Source organism: Apiospora aurea (genome assembly GCF_038362705.1).
Source record: "Apiospora aurea strain CBS 24483 chromosome Unknown utg000008l_segment0_segment0, whole genome shotgun sequence".
In the NCBI taxonomy this organism is placed as follows: Eukaryota; Fungi; Ascomycota; class Sordariomycetes; order Amphisphaeriales; family Apiosporaceae; genus Apiospora; species Apiospora aurea.
The window spans coordinates 5,154,088-5,168,305 of NW_027117395.1; the positions used below are offsets into that span (position 1 = coordinate 5,154,088).

The 14,218-nt window shown below is 56.6% G+C and overlaps 4 protein-coding genes across 4 annotated transcripts; 1 reads left to right on the forward strand and 3 right to left on the reverse strand.

Moving 5' to 3' along the window:
* Positions 1-489: 489 nt before the first annotated feature.
* On the reverse strand, positions 490-1,554 carry PG986_013058 (pectinesterase; the record flags this gene model as incomplete). The annotated part of the gene is made up of 2 exons (XM_066849280.1): positions 490-854; positions 936-1,554. The coding sequence occupies 2 exons, from the start codon at positions 1,552-1,554 to the stop codon at positions 490-492; spliced, it is 984 nt and encodes a 327-aa protein (XP_066695976.1).
* Positions 1,555-3,180: 1,626 nt separating this feature from the next.
* PG986_013059 (uncharacterized protein) lies at positions 3,181-4,090 on the reverse strand (the record flags this gene model as incomplete). Its single annotated transcript, XM_066849281.1, has 2 exons — positions 3,181-3,734; positions 3,817-4,090. Coding segments are annotated over 2 exons (828 nt in total), but the record flags the coding sequence as incomplete, so codon positions are not given.
* Positions 4,091-7,617: 3,527 nt separating this feature from the next.
* Positions 7,618-11,508, forward strand: PG986_013060 (uncharacterized protein; the record flags this gene model as incomplete). The annotated part of the gene is made up of 5 exons (XM_066849282.1): positions 7,618-7,630; positions 7,708-8,715; positions 9,651-10,006; positions 10,063-10,877; positions 10,929-11,508. 5 exons carry the CDS (start codon positions 7,618-7,620, stop codon positions 11,506-11,508), a joined length of 2,772 nt encoding a protein of 923 aa, XP_066695978.1.
* A 175-nt stretch (positions 11,509-11,683) lies between these two features.
* On the reverse strand, positions 11,684-13,521 carry PG986_013061 (major facilitator superfamily transporter; the record flags this gene model as incomplete). Its single annotated transcript, XM_066849283.1, has 4 exons — positions 11,684-12,000; positions 12,071-12,309; positions 12,380-13,213; positions 13,295-13,521. The coding sequence occupies 4 exons, from the start codon at positions 13,519-13,521 to the stop codon at positions 11,684-11,686; spliced, it is 1,617 nt and encodes a 538-aa protein (XP_066695979.1).
* Positions 13,522-14,218: the final 697 nt, after the last annotated feature.

Genomic DNA, 14,218 nt, shown 5'->3' on the forward strand with positions numbered 1-14,218 from the left:
ACGCTCGAGCTTCCGAGTTGTACGCCCATGCGCCCATCTGAGCTCCGTGTTAGTCTGATAGCGGCTATGACGGCACGATTTCACATTGTCCAAGGAGAAGCTGCTGGCCTGCGCTGGTATGAGTCGAAAAGCAAAAGAATAAAAAAGAAAAAAAAGTCAATTGTCCCAGGAGAAGAGCAGGCGACCGGTGGTGGGCACCGCCGCCATAGATAGATCAGCGTATCATTGCATGCCCAGATCTCCAGAGCCAAAATGTCTGCGACACATCGTCCCTAGGGCTTGACGATGGCCAGTCGAACAAAATGGTCCAGCGGCATTCGAAAGAGCTTCGAAACCCACATCATGAATAAAGCAGGCAACATGGATCCCATGACCTATGTATTTGTCCCGACGTGTAGCGACATGCTATTCAAGCTCCGGATCTGTTATTTCGAACAAGGCCCAAGGCCCATCGCCCAAGGCCCATCGCCCTCGACCTGCCCATTCTTTTCACATATACGCCGCATCGTAGAAGCCCTTCTTCTCATACCCACTCCCCAAAATCGCCGCCATCTCCACAGGGCCGTCGATCTTCTTCGCAAACTTGGCCCGCGTCCCCGACGCGCCGGCCCCCGTATTGCCGACCTCGCCGAACACGACGCCGCCGGTGCGCTCGTCGCCCTGGTTCCAGACGCTCCACCCGGCCGCGTTGATAACGGAGCTGAGGGCCGTCTTCTGGAAGACCACCTGTGCGTACGCGCCCCAGGGGCGGCCGAGGTAGTATGCGCCGTCGGCGACCGTGTTGCCCGGGGCCGCGGCGACGTTGCAGTTGTTGAAGACGTATTCGGAGGCGCCGGACTTGGAGGCGCCGTTGGCTAGAGGTAGAGAGCATGGGTTAGTACACCTTTGTGGGCATGTAGTGGCGCAGTGGCAGGCAAGAGAGCGAAATGACGTACCGGTAATGTAGCCCACACCGGCCTGGAGGACGCGAATGTCGCTCTTCTCGAACCAAGCAAAGGACTGCTGCCCAAACACAAAGTCCGTCGCGCCCTGGATCAGGCACTTTGCGTACAGCTGGCGCCCCGACTGCGTGAGCACGGTATCCTGGAACCCCGTGAACGCGCAGCCGTAGTAGCCGCTATCCGCATACGCCGAGAGCGCGACCGCCTGGCTGCCGGCGCCGTGGCCGTTGTCGACGTTGACGTTGTACATCCTAAAGTCCGCAGCCTTGACCCGCAGCGTCGCCGTCTCGTCGTTGCTCAGGCCGTCCGCCTGGCTCTTGCTCGACGTCATGGTCACCTTGTTGCCGGCGTGGCTCGAGGTGTCGTCCGTGTAGCCGTAGAGGGTGACGCCGGCGCCCTTGGACGCGTCGACCAGGACTTGCTCGGTGTAGGTCCCCGGCCGAATGAAGATGCATTTGCCGGTCGAGGCGCCGGGCAAAGCGTCGACGGCGGACTGGATCGTGGTGTACTTCTCGCCGCTCTTGCCGACGGTGATGCAGCCCGAGGGCGTCGAGGTTCTGCCTGCGGCGAGGGCGGAGCTTGCGAGGGCGAGCGAGCCGAGTACCAGCTTCATGGTGTCGGTTCGTTCGGGTTCGTCGAGCGAGTGCTTTCAAAAGAGTGCCGGGTGAGGATTCTCGCGGTTCGAGGCTACATCGGTGGCCCAGGAGTCTCGGCTCGTGGGAGGGAGGTGCGGCATCGCGAGATGATATACGTTTGTACGCATCATCATCAGCTAGGGTCGGGCCGTATCATGGCTGGTTCCTGGCGATCGAAATGACCCGGGGCGGGGGTTCGTTGGTGGATGTCGGATGGCATTTGCGGCTTTCGAAACCTGCATGCACTGTAAAGAGCGGGAGATGTCGGAAGCGGGAGGGGTGCATCCGCTAGGAACTCGATCAACTACCGGCAGTTGGGGATGATCCAGCACGATGGGCGATGGGGCGTGGAGAGAGATGGTGTCGGATTGACAGGAAACTTGACAGCGGGCCAGCAGGCTTGCAGGAAAACGTTGCAGCCCGCAAGCCCGTTGGCGGGAAAATTAGTTGCTGCGGTGCCAAGCCTGTGGATGCGCTAACCTAAGCCTGTGCCCTGCCCGCGCTGGGGTATCGGCTCCAGCCAGTTACCCGCGGATAGATTGGTTCGTCTCCTTTGTTGCTTCAACCCCCCGTCGCCAAGCCAGATTTTGCCAAAAAGATCGTACATAAACGAACAGATTCTCGAGATAAAAATGAGCGGGCTACTTGATGCCGTCGCTTGCTTCTTGATGTTCCAAACTCTGGGGACTAAACAAGGCTGAAGTCGAAGCAGTGGACGAAGACAATCCAGGAGCTTGCTGGTCCATCAGCAAAGCGAGTTTTGGGAATCGAATCGGAATATTAAAAGAAGAAAAAAAAAAAAAAAACCATCGCGGTCATATCTAAACCGCAGTCAACATACATCAATCTCTTGAAATATCAATCGGCAAGGAAAGAGGAGACGTTCTGGCGCATTTAGCCATGACTCGGTTCTCGTTTGATTGCAAGGAGCAGTACCTGCAGCATGGGCATGGGCGTGTCTCCGCGCAGGCGGCTCTTCCCGATTGGCCGACAGAGGGAGGGAACAGTCGATCTTCCATGTCGTCTCATCTTTGATCCGAGATCTGACATTGCTGGTTACACAGTAACAGCGGTAGTGTGGCGAGCAGCTCCCCACGCAGTTGCCTCACTACAAGAATCTTCATTTCATGGAGTGTCTTTCTGCCAAGCACCATTCGGAATCTCATGGGGGTCTGCATATCTCGCCAACTCGGTGACGATCAACATGTTGAGGGTCATGAGGATGTCGCTGGTGCGTAAAGTGCCCTGTGTGTATCGACAGGTGTCTCAACAGGTTTGTCTATTATTATGCTAACATTAAAATGAGGTATAAGGTCTAAAGTTCTATGCAATGCAATGCAATGCAATCGTGCGTGTCGTCGTCGTCCCGTATTAATAAAAACAAAAAAAAAAAAAAAAAAAAAAAAAAAAACCTCCAATGCGTGCGCGCGCCTACGTCCTTTCTGTGTCTATGCATGGATGATGCAACAAAACTGTATGGAAAACGCCGCTTTTCTTTCTTGGACTCGAAAACAGTAAAAGTCATGATGCAAGGCGAGAGAGGGGTATCAACGAATGAATGAAGGAATCAATCCAAAATCGAATCAAAGCAAAGCAAAAGGTCATCATGATTGCCCGTAGCGCGCCTCGTTCTTCTGGAGCGCCCAGCCGCAGCGCACCAGCCAAAACGCCGCAAAGGCCGGCCCCGTCAGCAGCGACAGCACGCCGCCCAGCAGCAGCTTGAAGATCTGGGGCGCCCACTTGGTGGCGTAGGTCCAGTCCTGGACGCGGCCCCAGGGGATCGGGGTGCCGACGAGCGTGAGGAAGCCGATGCTGGGCCCGAAGAGCAGCACGAAGCACGGCACCACCGAGATGAGCGCGCGCACCACCTGCGAGCCCAGGAAGCTCAGCCAGTGCCGGAAGCCGCCCTTGTCGTGCGTGTCCTCGGCCCGGTCCAGGAACATGTACCAGCGCACCAGCCGGTTCGTGGGCTCGGGCAGGAACCCGATGGCCTGCACGCCGCCGCTCTTCAGGTCGCGGTTCACGAGGATCAGCTCCACCAGCCACGTGATGATGCACTGGATGAAGATGGTCACGGCCATGTCGCCGGCCAGCGTGTTGGGCAGCTGGAAGAGCCGAATCATGTTTTTGGCGGTGTACTGTTGCGTTGTGTACATGGCTGGAGAAAGTGTGTGAGCATGAGCATGTCTGTGTGTAACGTGTGTTCTGGTGGGGTCATGTGTGCATGTGGTGCGACTTACCATAGGCGATGGCGAAGTTGATGCCGCCCGAGAGGATGAATGCGCCGACGCCATCGAGACCGAAGAGGTAGAAGAGTTGGTACCCGGTCAGCTTGGTGCTGGGTTCTTGGAAGCCGGTCCGGACGGAAGCGACGTCGTGGGCCTGGGAGCCGGCCTCGGGGTCGACGTCACTGTCGCTGGCCACTTCTTGCGGCAGCTGCTGCTGGCGGCTGAAGAAGGGGTTCGTAGCCCAAGGCATGATAAGAATTGTGCGCGCGGCGACACCGCTCCGGCAGCTGGGGAGGATGCGTGTATATCTTCAGCCAGTTTCCCGGTCGAAAGCAGTGTTGGTCCAAGCAGAAGCCAAGGTGCCTCGGTATCGATGTTGGAGGTTGCGAAGAAAGTGGTACGGTACTCGGTTGTCACCTCATAAGGCTGATGGGCGGGAGCAAGTAATCCGAGCAATGACGACGAGGCGGCGCATGTGATTAAGGTAGGTAGGTAGGAGGATGACGATGACAAATGCCGCCCGAACCCAAGCCACGGCGCGGAATCATAAAGTAAACAGAGGGAATGGGAAAAAGCCCGAAATGGGAAAAAGGAGCTGGACAAAGAAGGCGGCATCGTCGGATCTCATTACCCAAGCTTCAGGGTCCCCTGTGCTAGGCCTACCAGGCCTGTCCGCTAGGCTGCAAGCGGACTAAACCATCGTCCGCGGCCACTAGCACCTGCCGCGATGCAACCTTACGCCCGCTCAAAGAAGCCCTGGACAGACTGGACAGGGCCCCGAAGCTTCCGAAGCATTGGTCAGGCGCAAATCAAAAGAGCGCTGGGCGCAACGGGGGACGGGTCATCGGCTCCATTGGACGCATATGACAGATAGAGGGTTGAACGGCTGCGAGTGATGTTTTCACATGAGCCCAAAGAATTCCCCGTAGTCCGTTGAGCGCTCGAGAAATCAAAATATGGTCAGCTCGTTGCAGATTGATTGATTGCTACTGCCGACACTGCCAACACCGCCCAGCAAACCCTTGCAGGAGATCGCCAGGGTCCTTCTCTTAGCTCTTCCCCCTTCCGACGACTTCTGCGGGGACCCCCTAAATCTGATTGGGACGCAACTTTCCGGCGATTTTTTAGGTCAGTCGCATAATGCACCTATCGATTCCCTAGCCACCAACGACAGTGGCAGCGCCAACTCACCGACATCGACTCAACTCGAGCACACGGCGCTAGGATGCAAGCGTTCCCAGGTTTTCTCGAGGAAACGGTCGGCCAACCCCCCTCCATCCTTGCCGCATAGAGGAACCACAAGGTAGCGGTGATCAAGATGTTCAAGATGGTGGGATTGTCACCATCGAAGATCCGGCCCCACCCCGGTTCTAGTTCTGTGACAGGATGGCTGACCATGAACCGACGCCGTACGTACGACCATCGGCCGCTGGGCGCCAGTCCGGGAGACGTTGCGACCGCCCATTGCGAGATGTGGAATTTGCAGCGCAGCTCTAAAGTGTCACAACTGACGTTGCCCAAAAGGTTTAGCCTTTGACGTACTGATCATAGTTCACCAGAGACTGAACTTTGGGATGCGGACACTGCGCCACAGCACGAGAAACGATGCTTGGCGGCGTCCACCCCGGCAATCTGCGCCCGCCTGTCTGCGCCCAACGCACACTAAAATTCGCCGTGGCTATCCATTGCATAATGGATGTAGGTAACACAAGTATATAGGATCTCTGGGAATGTCGCGATGTCTCTGTCATTATGATCTTCGTTCTCTTCTCTGGAAGATTGTCTGTGTGTTCAAATAGGAGACTCTTAAACCGTTTATCGGCCACGAGAAAGATCGAATGCTTACCTCACAGTTATCATGGGAAGTACATACACCGGTCATCTGGGAATAGATCGAAACGCCCGTGGCACCAAACAAGCCCTTGGAATCGGTGCGGCCTGGCTTGAGCTAAATAGCCCAAAATCCAACAGTACGACGGGGCCAGTACCAGACCGACCATAATATTGAGTACATAGTCTTTAGCCACCGGTTACAAGCTACAGCGAAGAAGAACGAGCGGAAAGCCTCAACAATGCTGTCGTTCGCTAGACAACTCTTGAGAAGGACGTTGCCATACTCCAGTCGCTAGATATGAGTTATATATGAAGAAAATCCGACCAAGCGCAGCCTGGCCTGATGGCAGAGCGGAGTTCAAGAAGCGAGACACCTGACGTGTTATATGCAACCCTAACGTATAGTAACCGAATGAGACAAAGTTCCCTTCCCAATTGCCAAGTGTTAACCCCATACACCAAGTCATCGCGGGCAAGAGTTGGCGTATTGTGGTGCTCCTCGACTTCAAGGCCAGAGACGAAAGCATATTGCCGGGCCCGGCGGCATAGGCGATAGCCCAGCAATCAAGGACAGACGGGAAGTTTATGTTGGTTTAAGGGCTGCAGAACCAAGCTATGGATTGCCTATGGCGATCAAGCGTTGGAATCCCTTTGATGAGATCAGCCCGGAACCGAGAAGTGTATAGTTCCACGTAATAGATCGCTCGAGAACACTGATCGACGTCAACTCCAACAGCTTTGAGCTCCCTCGCCATTGTCAAAACACTGTGCTTGCTCCAAGTGCGTCACCCCTCCTCCCCGGATTTTGTGTAATTAGCTTCGCTGGACCGGAGTGAGACACCCCTCGTATTCTGTATGGCTATCCTTTACACGCGGAATCCTCCATCCGCATTTCGAACCTGTTAGACGAACTGCCTGAATGGAAGCCGCTTATACCGGAGAAAGAGCTTCGCGATGACCCATTGGACCATATCGTTCAGTGCTTACAGCTGGTACAATTTCCACTCAAGGGCCTTGGAGCTGTTCTCATTGGGGAGTTGCTCGATGTCATACGTCGTATCATACCTTCCATTAAACTTCTTGTTTTTCTTCACTTCTCTTCCATGGTGAGATTCGCCGGCCGGTGTTGAGGAGTACAGTGGACAGAGCAGAGTAAATGGTATATGCACGAGTACTGGATGACAACATCTCCACAAAACATGACAACGTCTGACACTGGGCGTAATATAGTTTTTACAGTGCAGATGAGTAGAATGTAATACTGATACGTAAAGCATTACAGTACGTAATATACAATGCAGATCCGGGAGCCGAAAATCTGGGAGCCCCGCAACCTCCGGCTGCTCTTTTCTGACCACCGTTCCGCCTTCCACCTGGTCAGCCGCGAGGCGCATAGGTACAATGACGGCATATATTGGCGGTTTGGGTGAGTCTTAGTCAGGCAGACTTACGATCTCCGCTTCTCCAGCGGCTCTCGAGTTTTCCCGTTGCATGTCTAAGACTATGGTCTCCTGGCGTGTAACGGACGTAACCAACAAGGCTACACTACCTCCACTGCTGTCCAACGCGCCATGCCGGATTCACCTTCTTGGCCCGTCAAAAGGCGGAGAATCATTCAATGTTCTGTCACACAAGGCCCATGGGATCGGCACGATACACCACAGGATGACTGCGACCAACCTCCGGAAAGGGCAAAAGAGGGGACAATCGGTCAGCAGTCAGAAGCAGCATATGATTGCGATTCCAACATTGAAGGCATCTCGGAGAAGGGAAGGGAGGGAGGAGTAGACGAGCCAGTTCAAACTCGAGATCGGGACAATGGAACCACGGATATGTCTATATAAACGCCTCTCGCTGCCAGGGAAAAGATAGACTTTGCTCGACACAAACAGCATCACATTACAATCCAACCATCTCTTGTCTATTGCAACACTACCAACAACCAAACCCCAAACCAGAAACCACCATTCAACCGCCACGATGCGATTCACTCGTAGGTTTCATTCCTTTCTTTATCATCGGGTGCCCTCACAGCTTTGAAATGGAACTGACCTGAACCCCCTGCCCCAGCCCGACTCCTCACCCTGAGCGCCCTCCCCCTCCTCGCCCTGGGCGTGCCCCAGGGCTGCCCCTCGGGCCAGGTCATGTGCCAGGACGGCAAGTGCTACGACGCCCAGTGGGGCTGCGTCGGGAGGCGCGGCATCGAGGGCCGCGACGCCTGCCCCGTCGGCCAGACCATGTGCGGCGATGGCAAGTGCTACGACGCCAACTACGGCTGCATCGGCAAGCGCGCGGGCTGCCCCGAGGGCCAAACCATGTGCGCCGACGGCAAATGCTACGATGCCCGCTACGGGTGCGTCGGCAAGCGCGAGGTCGTCCAGGCCCGCGACTGCCCCCCGGGACAAGTCATGTGCCAGGACGGGAAGTGCTACGATGCTAAATGGGGCTGCGTCGGGAAGCGCGGTTCCGAGGAGGTCAAGGTCGAGGTAAGGCGCCAACCCTGCCCTGCCGGCCAGCATCTGTGCGGCGAGGATGGCAAGTGTTACGATGCTCACATAGTCTGTGCCGCGAAGCGCGACGTCGAAGCCCGCGCGCCCTGCCCCTTCGGCCAGACCTTGTGCCAGGACGGAAAGTGCTATGATGCCCGCTACGGCTGCATTGGCAAGCGCGAGACCCTGAACGACTGCCCCAAGGGCCAGGTGAAATGCCAAGACGGAAAGTGCTACGACGCTCGCTGGGGCTGCGTCGGAAAGCGCGACGCCACCCTCGCTGCTCGACAGGGCTGCCCCAAGGGCCAGACGATGTGCCAAGATGGGAAGTGCTATGATGCCCGCTACGGCTGCATTGGCAAGCGCGAGACCGAGTCTGGGTGCCCCTCCGGTCAAGTCATGTGCCAGGATGGCAAGTGTTACGACGCTCGCTGGGGCTGCGTCGGAAAGCGCGACGCCACCCTCGCTGCTCGACAGGGCTGCCCCAAGGGCCAGACCATGTGCCAAGATGGGAAGTGCTACGATGCCACCTACGGCTGCATCGGTAAGCGTGAGGAGAAGCTCGCGGAGCGTCAGGGCTGCCCCAAGGGTCAGACCATGTGCCAGGACGGGAAGTGTTACGACGCCACCTACGGCTGTGTTGGCAAATAAGCGAGCTTGACACCTTTCACACCAACTGAGCCACTTGCTCCGACGGCGGCAGCAGGAGATTCTGCAACAATAACAACGACCTAATCTCGACAATGTGGCAAGTTTCGGGAGAGATTTGGTCCGTCTGGGGAAAGGGGTGGCGGCGGAAGATCTCACTTGCTTGGCTGGCAGCAGGGAGTCCTAGCTTCATTCAACATGTGGCATGTCGGACTTGTTCGCCGGCCGTTGCTGGGGTCGGTATCGTGTAAATAGACCGCGAGATATCGGAGAAAATACACCACGATCACTACTGTCAAGCCTGTCATTATAATGTATTAGACGTTCAAGAAACATGATGCTATGTTCGGACCTGTGACCGGAAAGCAGCGGGGGGGTTTTGGGCGAAGTTGGGTAACCAACAGCCAACGGCATATGCAAGGGGTCAAGATCGGCGTAGCGAGCGTCGGAAGGTCCACATTACTACCGGATAAAGACAGTCGCTGGACCCGTCGAGCCGGTTCACCAATCAACCCGGCAGTTAACGGTGGAAGCAATGGGTTTGTATGTCCATCGCTACCATCTCCGCCGCGGCACTGCAACACTACATACCACTCATACCAACGTGTTCGGGAGTACCCCTTGCGTGGGGCCTATCGTCGAACCACCTGGTCACATCATGAGAAGGAGCACTCCCTCTATATAATGATTCGTTTGACGCTGACGTCCTGGCAAGGGGGAGTTACGCAGTCATTATCCAAGGTAAACCACTTTCTAAAACAATATGCCTCTATATACGAAGCTTCCGGAGACGATTGATGAGGTCGATGTGATCATCGCAGGAGGTGAGCCCAATACACATGATACCTACTCACTAAACCCACAACGTACTGACAGCCCGTTCTACACCAAGGCGGCACCGCCGGCTGCGTCGTGGCGTCCAGGCTCGCCGACGCGGACCCGAACCTGTCCATCCTGGTGATCGAGGGCGGGTCCAACAACCAGATGCCACGGTCGAATACCCTGCCTTCTTCCTGTCCCATCTCGCCCCGGACAGCAAGACCAACAACTTCTACATGACCAAGAAGGCCCCGGACGCGGGAGATCGGATGCTGCTCGTCGCTACCGGCGGGGTTCTGGGCGGCGGCTCTTCTACCAACATGATGACTTACAGTCGGCCCCAGGGATCCGACTGGGATTCGTGGAACGCGCCGGGATGGTCTGCTAATGACATTGTTCCATACTTGAAAAAGGTAGATCCAACTCTTTCAGAAAGGCTCGTTGTCATAGCTAACGGTACCCTTCCCAGCATGAGACTTACTACGGCAACGACGACAAGGAGATCCATGGCCATGATGGTCCTATCCAAGTGTCGGACGGCACGTACATTTCCCACAGGATTTCAGATGAGTTTGCGGCAGCAGCTGATGCGATGGGCTGGCCTAAAGTCGACGAGCCCGGCCTTGACGCCATCAATGCTGTCTGGCGCCTCAAGAAATTCATTGGACCGGAAGGCAAGCGTCAGGATGCAGCATCGCGCTACCTACACCCCCGGATCCAAGACGGAAACCATCCGAACCTGCATGTCCTCGTCGAATCGCAGGTCCAGCGTATCCTGTTCGACGAGAACAAGAAAGCTGTCGGGGTCGAGCTCCGACCTAACCCGTCGTTCTCTTCGGGGACAGACGCCAGTGCACTCCGCAGTGTAAAGGCGAGGAAACTCGTGGTCGCATCTACTGGGGCCATCGGTACTCCCTCCCTCTTAGAGCGGTCGAGCCTCGGCGAGACTGCAATCCTTGAACGTGCCGGCGTCCCCCTCGTGGCCGATCTCCCCGGGGTCGGCCGCGGATATGAGGACCATCAAATGCTCGGCTACCCCTACCTGAACAACCTGTCTGTCACTGACACCCTTGACGGCTTGGTGTTTGGGCGCATGGGGAGCCACGAGGATCTCATCAAGAACAACCACAAGATGATGGGCTGGAACGGCCAGGAGATGCAGTCCAAGATCCGTCCCTCGGATGACGAGGTGGCCGCCCTCGGACCCGAGTTTCAGAAGGCCTGGGACAGAGAGTACAAGGACCACCCTGACAGGCCATTGGCATTGCTAAACGTCATTGGCGGGTAAGTTGGCCACCGAAAGCCAATGCCTCTTTGCACTCTCTCTGACACCAGACACAGTTTCCCCACAGACCCGCGTCTTGCCACCGGCGATCCCTGTCTTGCCGTAACGGCATTTACTGTCTACCCATCCTCCCGCGGCCAGATCCACATCACTGGCCCGAACTTGGACGACGCCGTCGACTTCGAGACCGGCTTCTTCGCGGACCCGGACCAGCTCGACGTCAAGAAGCATATATGGCTGTACAAGAAGCAGCGCGAAGCTATTCGGCGCATGCCCGCGTACCGGGGCGAGATGGCCAAGTTCCACCCTCCCTTCGCCGCCGCCTCTGGCGCTGCGCTGGTCGAGCTCGCTGCTGATGCCGCGCCTGTTCCTCGTGACGCGCCGGAGATTCAGTACACGCCGGAGGATGACGCGGTGCTGGAGAAGTGGCTCCGGGAGAATGTGGGGACCACGTGGCACTCGCTCGGGACGTGCAAGATGCTGCCGCGCGACAAAGGGGGGTGTGGTCGATCCCGAGCTGGGGGTTTATGGGGTGCAGGGTCTCAAGATTGCGGACATGAGCATTGCGCCGCGCAATGTGTCGGCCAACACTTGCGGCACTGCCTTGGCTATCGGGGAGAAAGCTGCTGATCTCTTCATCAAGGAATTGGGCTTGAGTCCTGCTTAGTAGCAGAACCCCTTGTTCATAATTTCATCCACAACTTTTTTATGCAGATTGCGTTTGATGTAGTTCCTTTGTACTAAAGATGCTTTACTTGGATTTCGTGTCCTTTGGAGTCTATGTTTTCGCGACGCGAGACATGTCCTACACCGCCGGAACCTCCTTACTGAACTCCGGATTCACCCAAGTCGGGACCCCGGACCGTTCCCGTATCCGGCCGCCATACCGGTGCAATAGAGCCATAGCCGGCACACAGAAGAAGACCGTAATCAGCGCGTGGCCGGCCAGCGTCCACGTAAACCCCGCGGATTCGACCCACGGCACAATGAAAAACGGGTCGACGAACGCCGACATGTTGAGCATCACGGCGTAGAACGTCATGACGGCCATGCTCTGCATCGGGTACGCGTCGACGATGTACGAGCAGACGGCCGTGTTGCCGACTTGGATGCCGGCGCCGACTGGTCAAGATGTGTTAGTAAATTTCCCGAACCCAAATATTACAGGAACACAAAGGCCGGGGAAACTTACAGAGTGCAAAGGCGACTTGTCCGACCATCCAGTGATACCCGCGATCAACGCTGACGCCCCAGACAATCAGCCCGACGGCCGTAAGGAGCGCCGCAGGGTACACGAGCCACAAGCGCATCTCGGGCGTCTTGGCCCCCGCAATGCGGTGTGCCAGCTTGACGACGATCCAGTCGCTCAGCCGCCCGGAGCAGAAGATCTCCGAGACTAGTGTTCCGATGATTAGTCCGATGAACAGGAGACTAATTAAACACGCAATTAGTATCGCCGGTGCATCCAAGGTTTGTCGGGGGACATGGCGGCGTAACTTACCCCTGGATCTGGGGACTGTACCCGGCATAAGCTACCGGCACGAGCGTGACCACCGACAAAACCCACCAGTACCAAGCGAAGCAGTACGTAATGACCGAGATGGGCACCACGGCGTACTTGAAGGTCTTTACGAACCGGGTGATGGTGTCGTAGAACTTGGGGTGCTGGACTCCTGGCACCGGAGCGACGTTGACAAATGGCAGCTCCCTGGTCCGCTTGACGCAAGCGGCGGGGCGGACGGGGTTAGTTACTGGAGACTTTTCGGGCAGGTCCGGACGTCCCACCGCGTCGGTGTAGGACGACGACATGAGGTCCCGGGGATACAAAGTCTCCGGTAGGAAGGCCAGCTCCGCGACCAAGACGACGCCAAAAATAATAGCCGACAGCCACTGGATCCAAGCGAAGCCGGCCAAGTCCACAAATCCGCCGATAAGGGGACCACAGAGGAGGCCGAGGTCAATGGCGAGGACCCACAGCCCGACCTTGCGGCCGCGCTCGTGCTCAAAGAACAGATCGTTGATGACCGCGAGCCCCACATTGGCCGCCGGGCTGACCGCGAGCCCCTGGAAGAAGCGGGCCGCCATGTAAGACGGATACGTCGGCGCAAGGGCGGCGCCGACGGTGGAGGCCAGGGCCATGACGGTGCCCAGGATCAGGATCGGGCGGCGGCCGATGATGTCGGCCGGGGAGGCCCAGAGTAGCGGGCCAAGCGACAAGCCCAGGGCCGGGATGGCGACGGTCCAGTTGACCTGCTCGAGCGTGGCGCCGTAGGCTTCCTGCAGTTCCGGGAAGGAGGGGACGGTGGTGGTGGTGATGTACGTGAACATGAAATACCTGCGTCAGGGGGGCAGACCGGAGTCAGCGAATATGCACTGATGGGTTACGAGACGGGTATGGGGGAATAACTAAACGTACAAGGCCATGACTATAGAGAGGATGACATGTTTCTGCGCGAACGACCAGTTCAGGGGATCAAGTCGGTCCCCGCGGACGGGTTGAGGAAACAGTTTGAAGCCATCTTCGCCCACGAACACGATCTCGTCAGTAGTAAGAGGATCATGCCCGCTCGGTACAGGGTCTTGAGCAACACCTTCCACATCGCGGCCCTTTTCCTTTTCCTTTTCCTTTTCCATATCAGCCATCATGCAAGGTCGAAAGGGCTTGCCAAGCTTCGTGAACCGCGGCTTTGGGAAGTGATGCAGAGTCTGGGGGTGCAAGAAAATGCGGTCTCTACACTTGATCGTGGTTATAGGACCTATTTACCTGGTCCGCTAAAGGAAAATTGTCTCATGGTCAACACGCGTATGATACAATATCGCCGATACCTTGGATGCGCCATATAAAATGTTTCCCAATGTTCATTACACACGCGGATTGTGTGACGTGATACCTGTTCCAGCATCTTGCATGGAAATCTCCGGCCATGCAAGGCGAGTCTTATCAGTGACCCTGTTGTGGTAAGAGATAACGGAAGCTGGACCGCACCGATCCCGCCCCTTTCCCCGGAACGTCGAACCCCACGCGCTCCCTTGTCGTGGGTCGATTCCCAAAGGGGTAATTTACGCACCCTTATCTTTCGCCCGTTATCTTTTGCCCAGAAGCCAACCAGCGCCAACCAGCGCCATGCAACGTCATCGTTATCTATCGAAGGACTCTGATGCGGGCGGAAACCATCCATGTCACATCGCGCATCGCATCGTGTGCATCATACACTTCGTGCTCCACGATCAAGACGATAAACAACATTTCCGCCAAGCCGGCTCTCGTCCTTATCGACCTTCGAAAAACCGTCATACAGGCCATCCCGGCTCAAGGAAGGGAAAGTTTATTTTCACATCA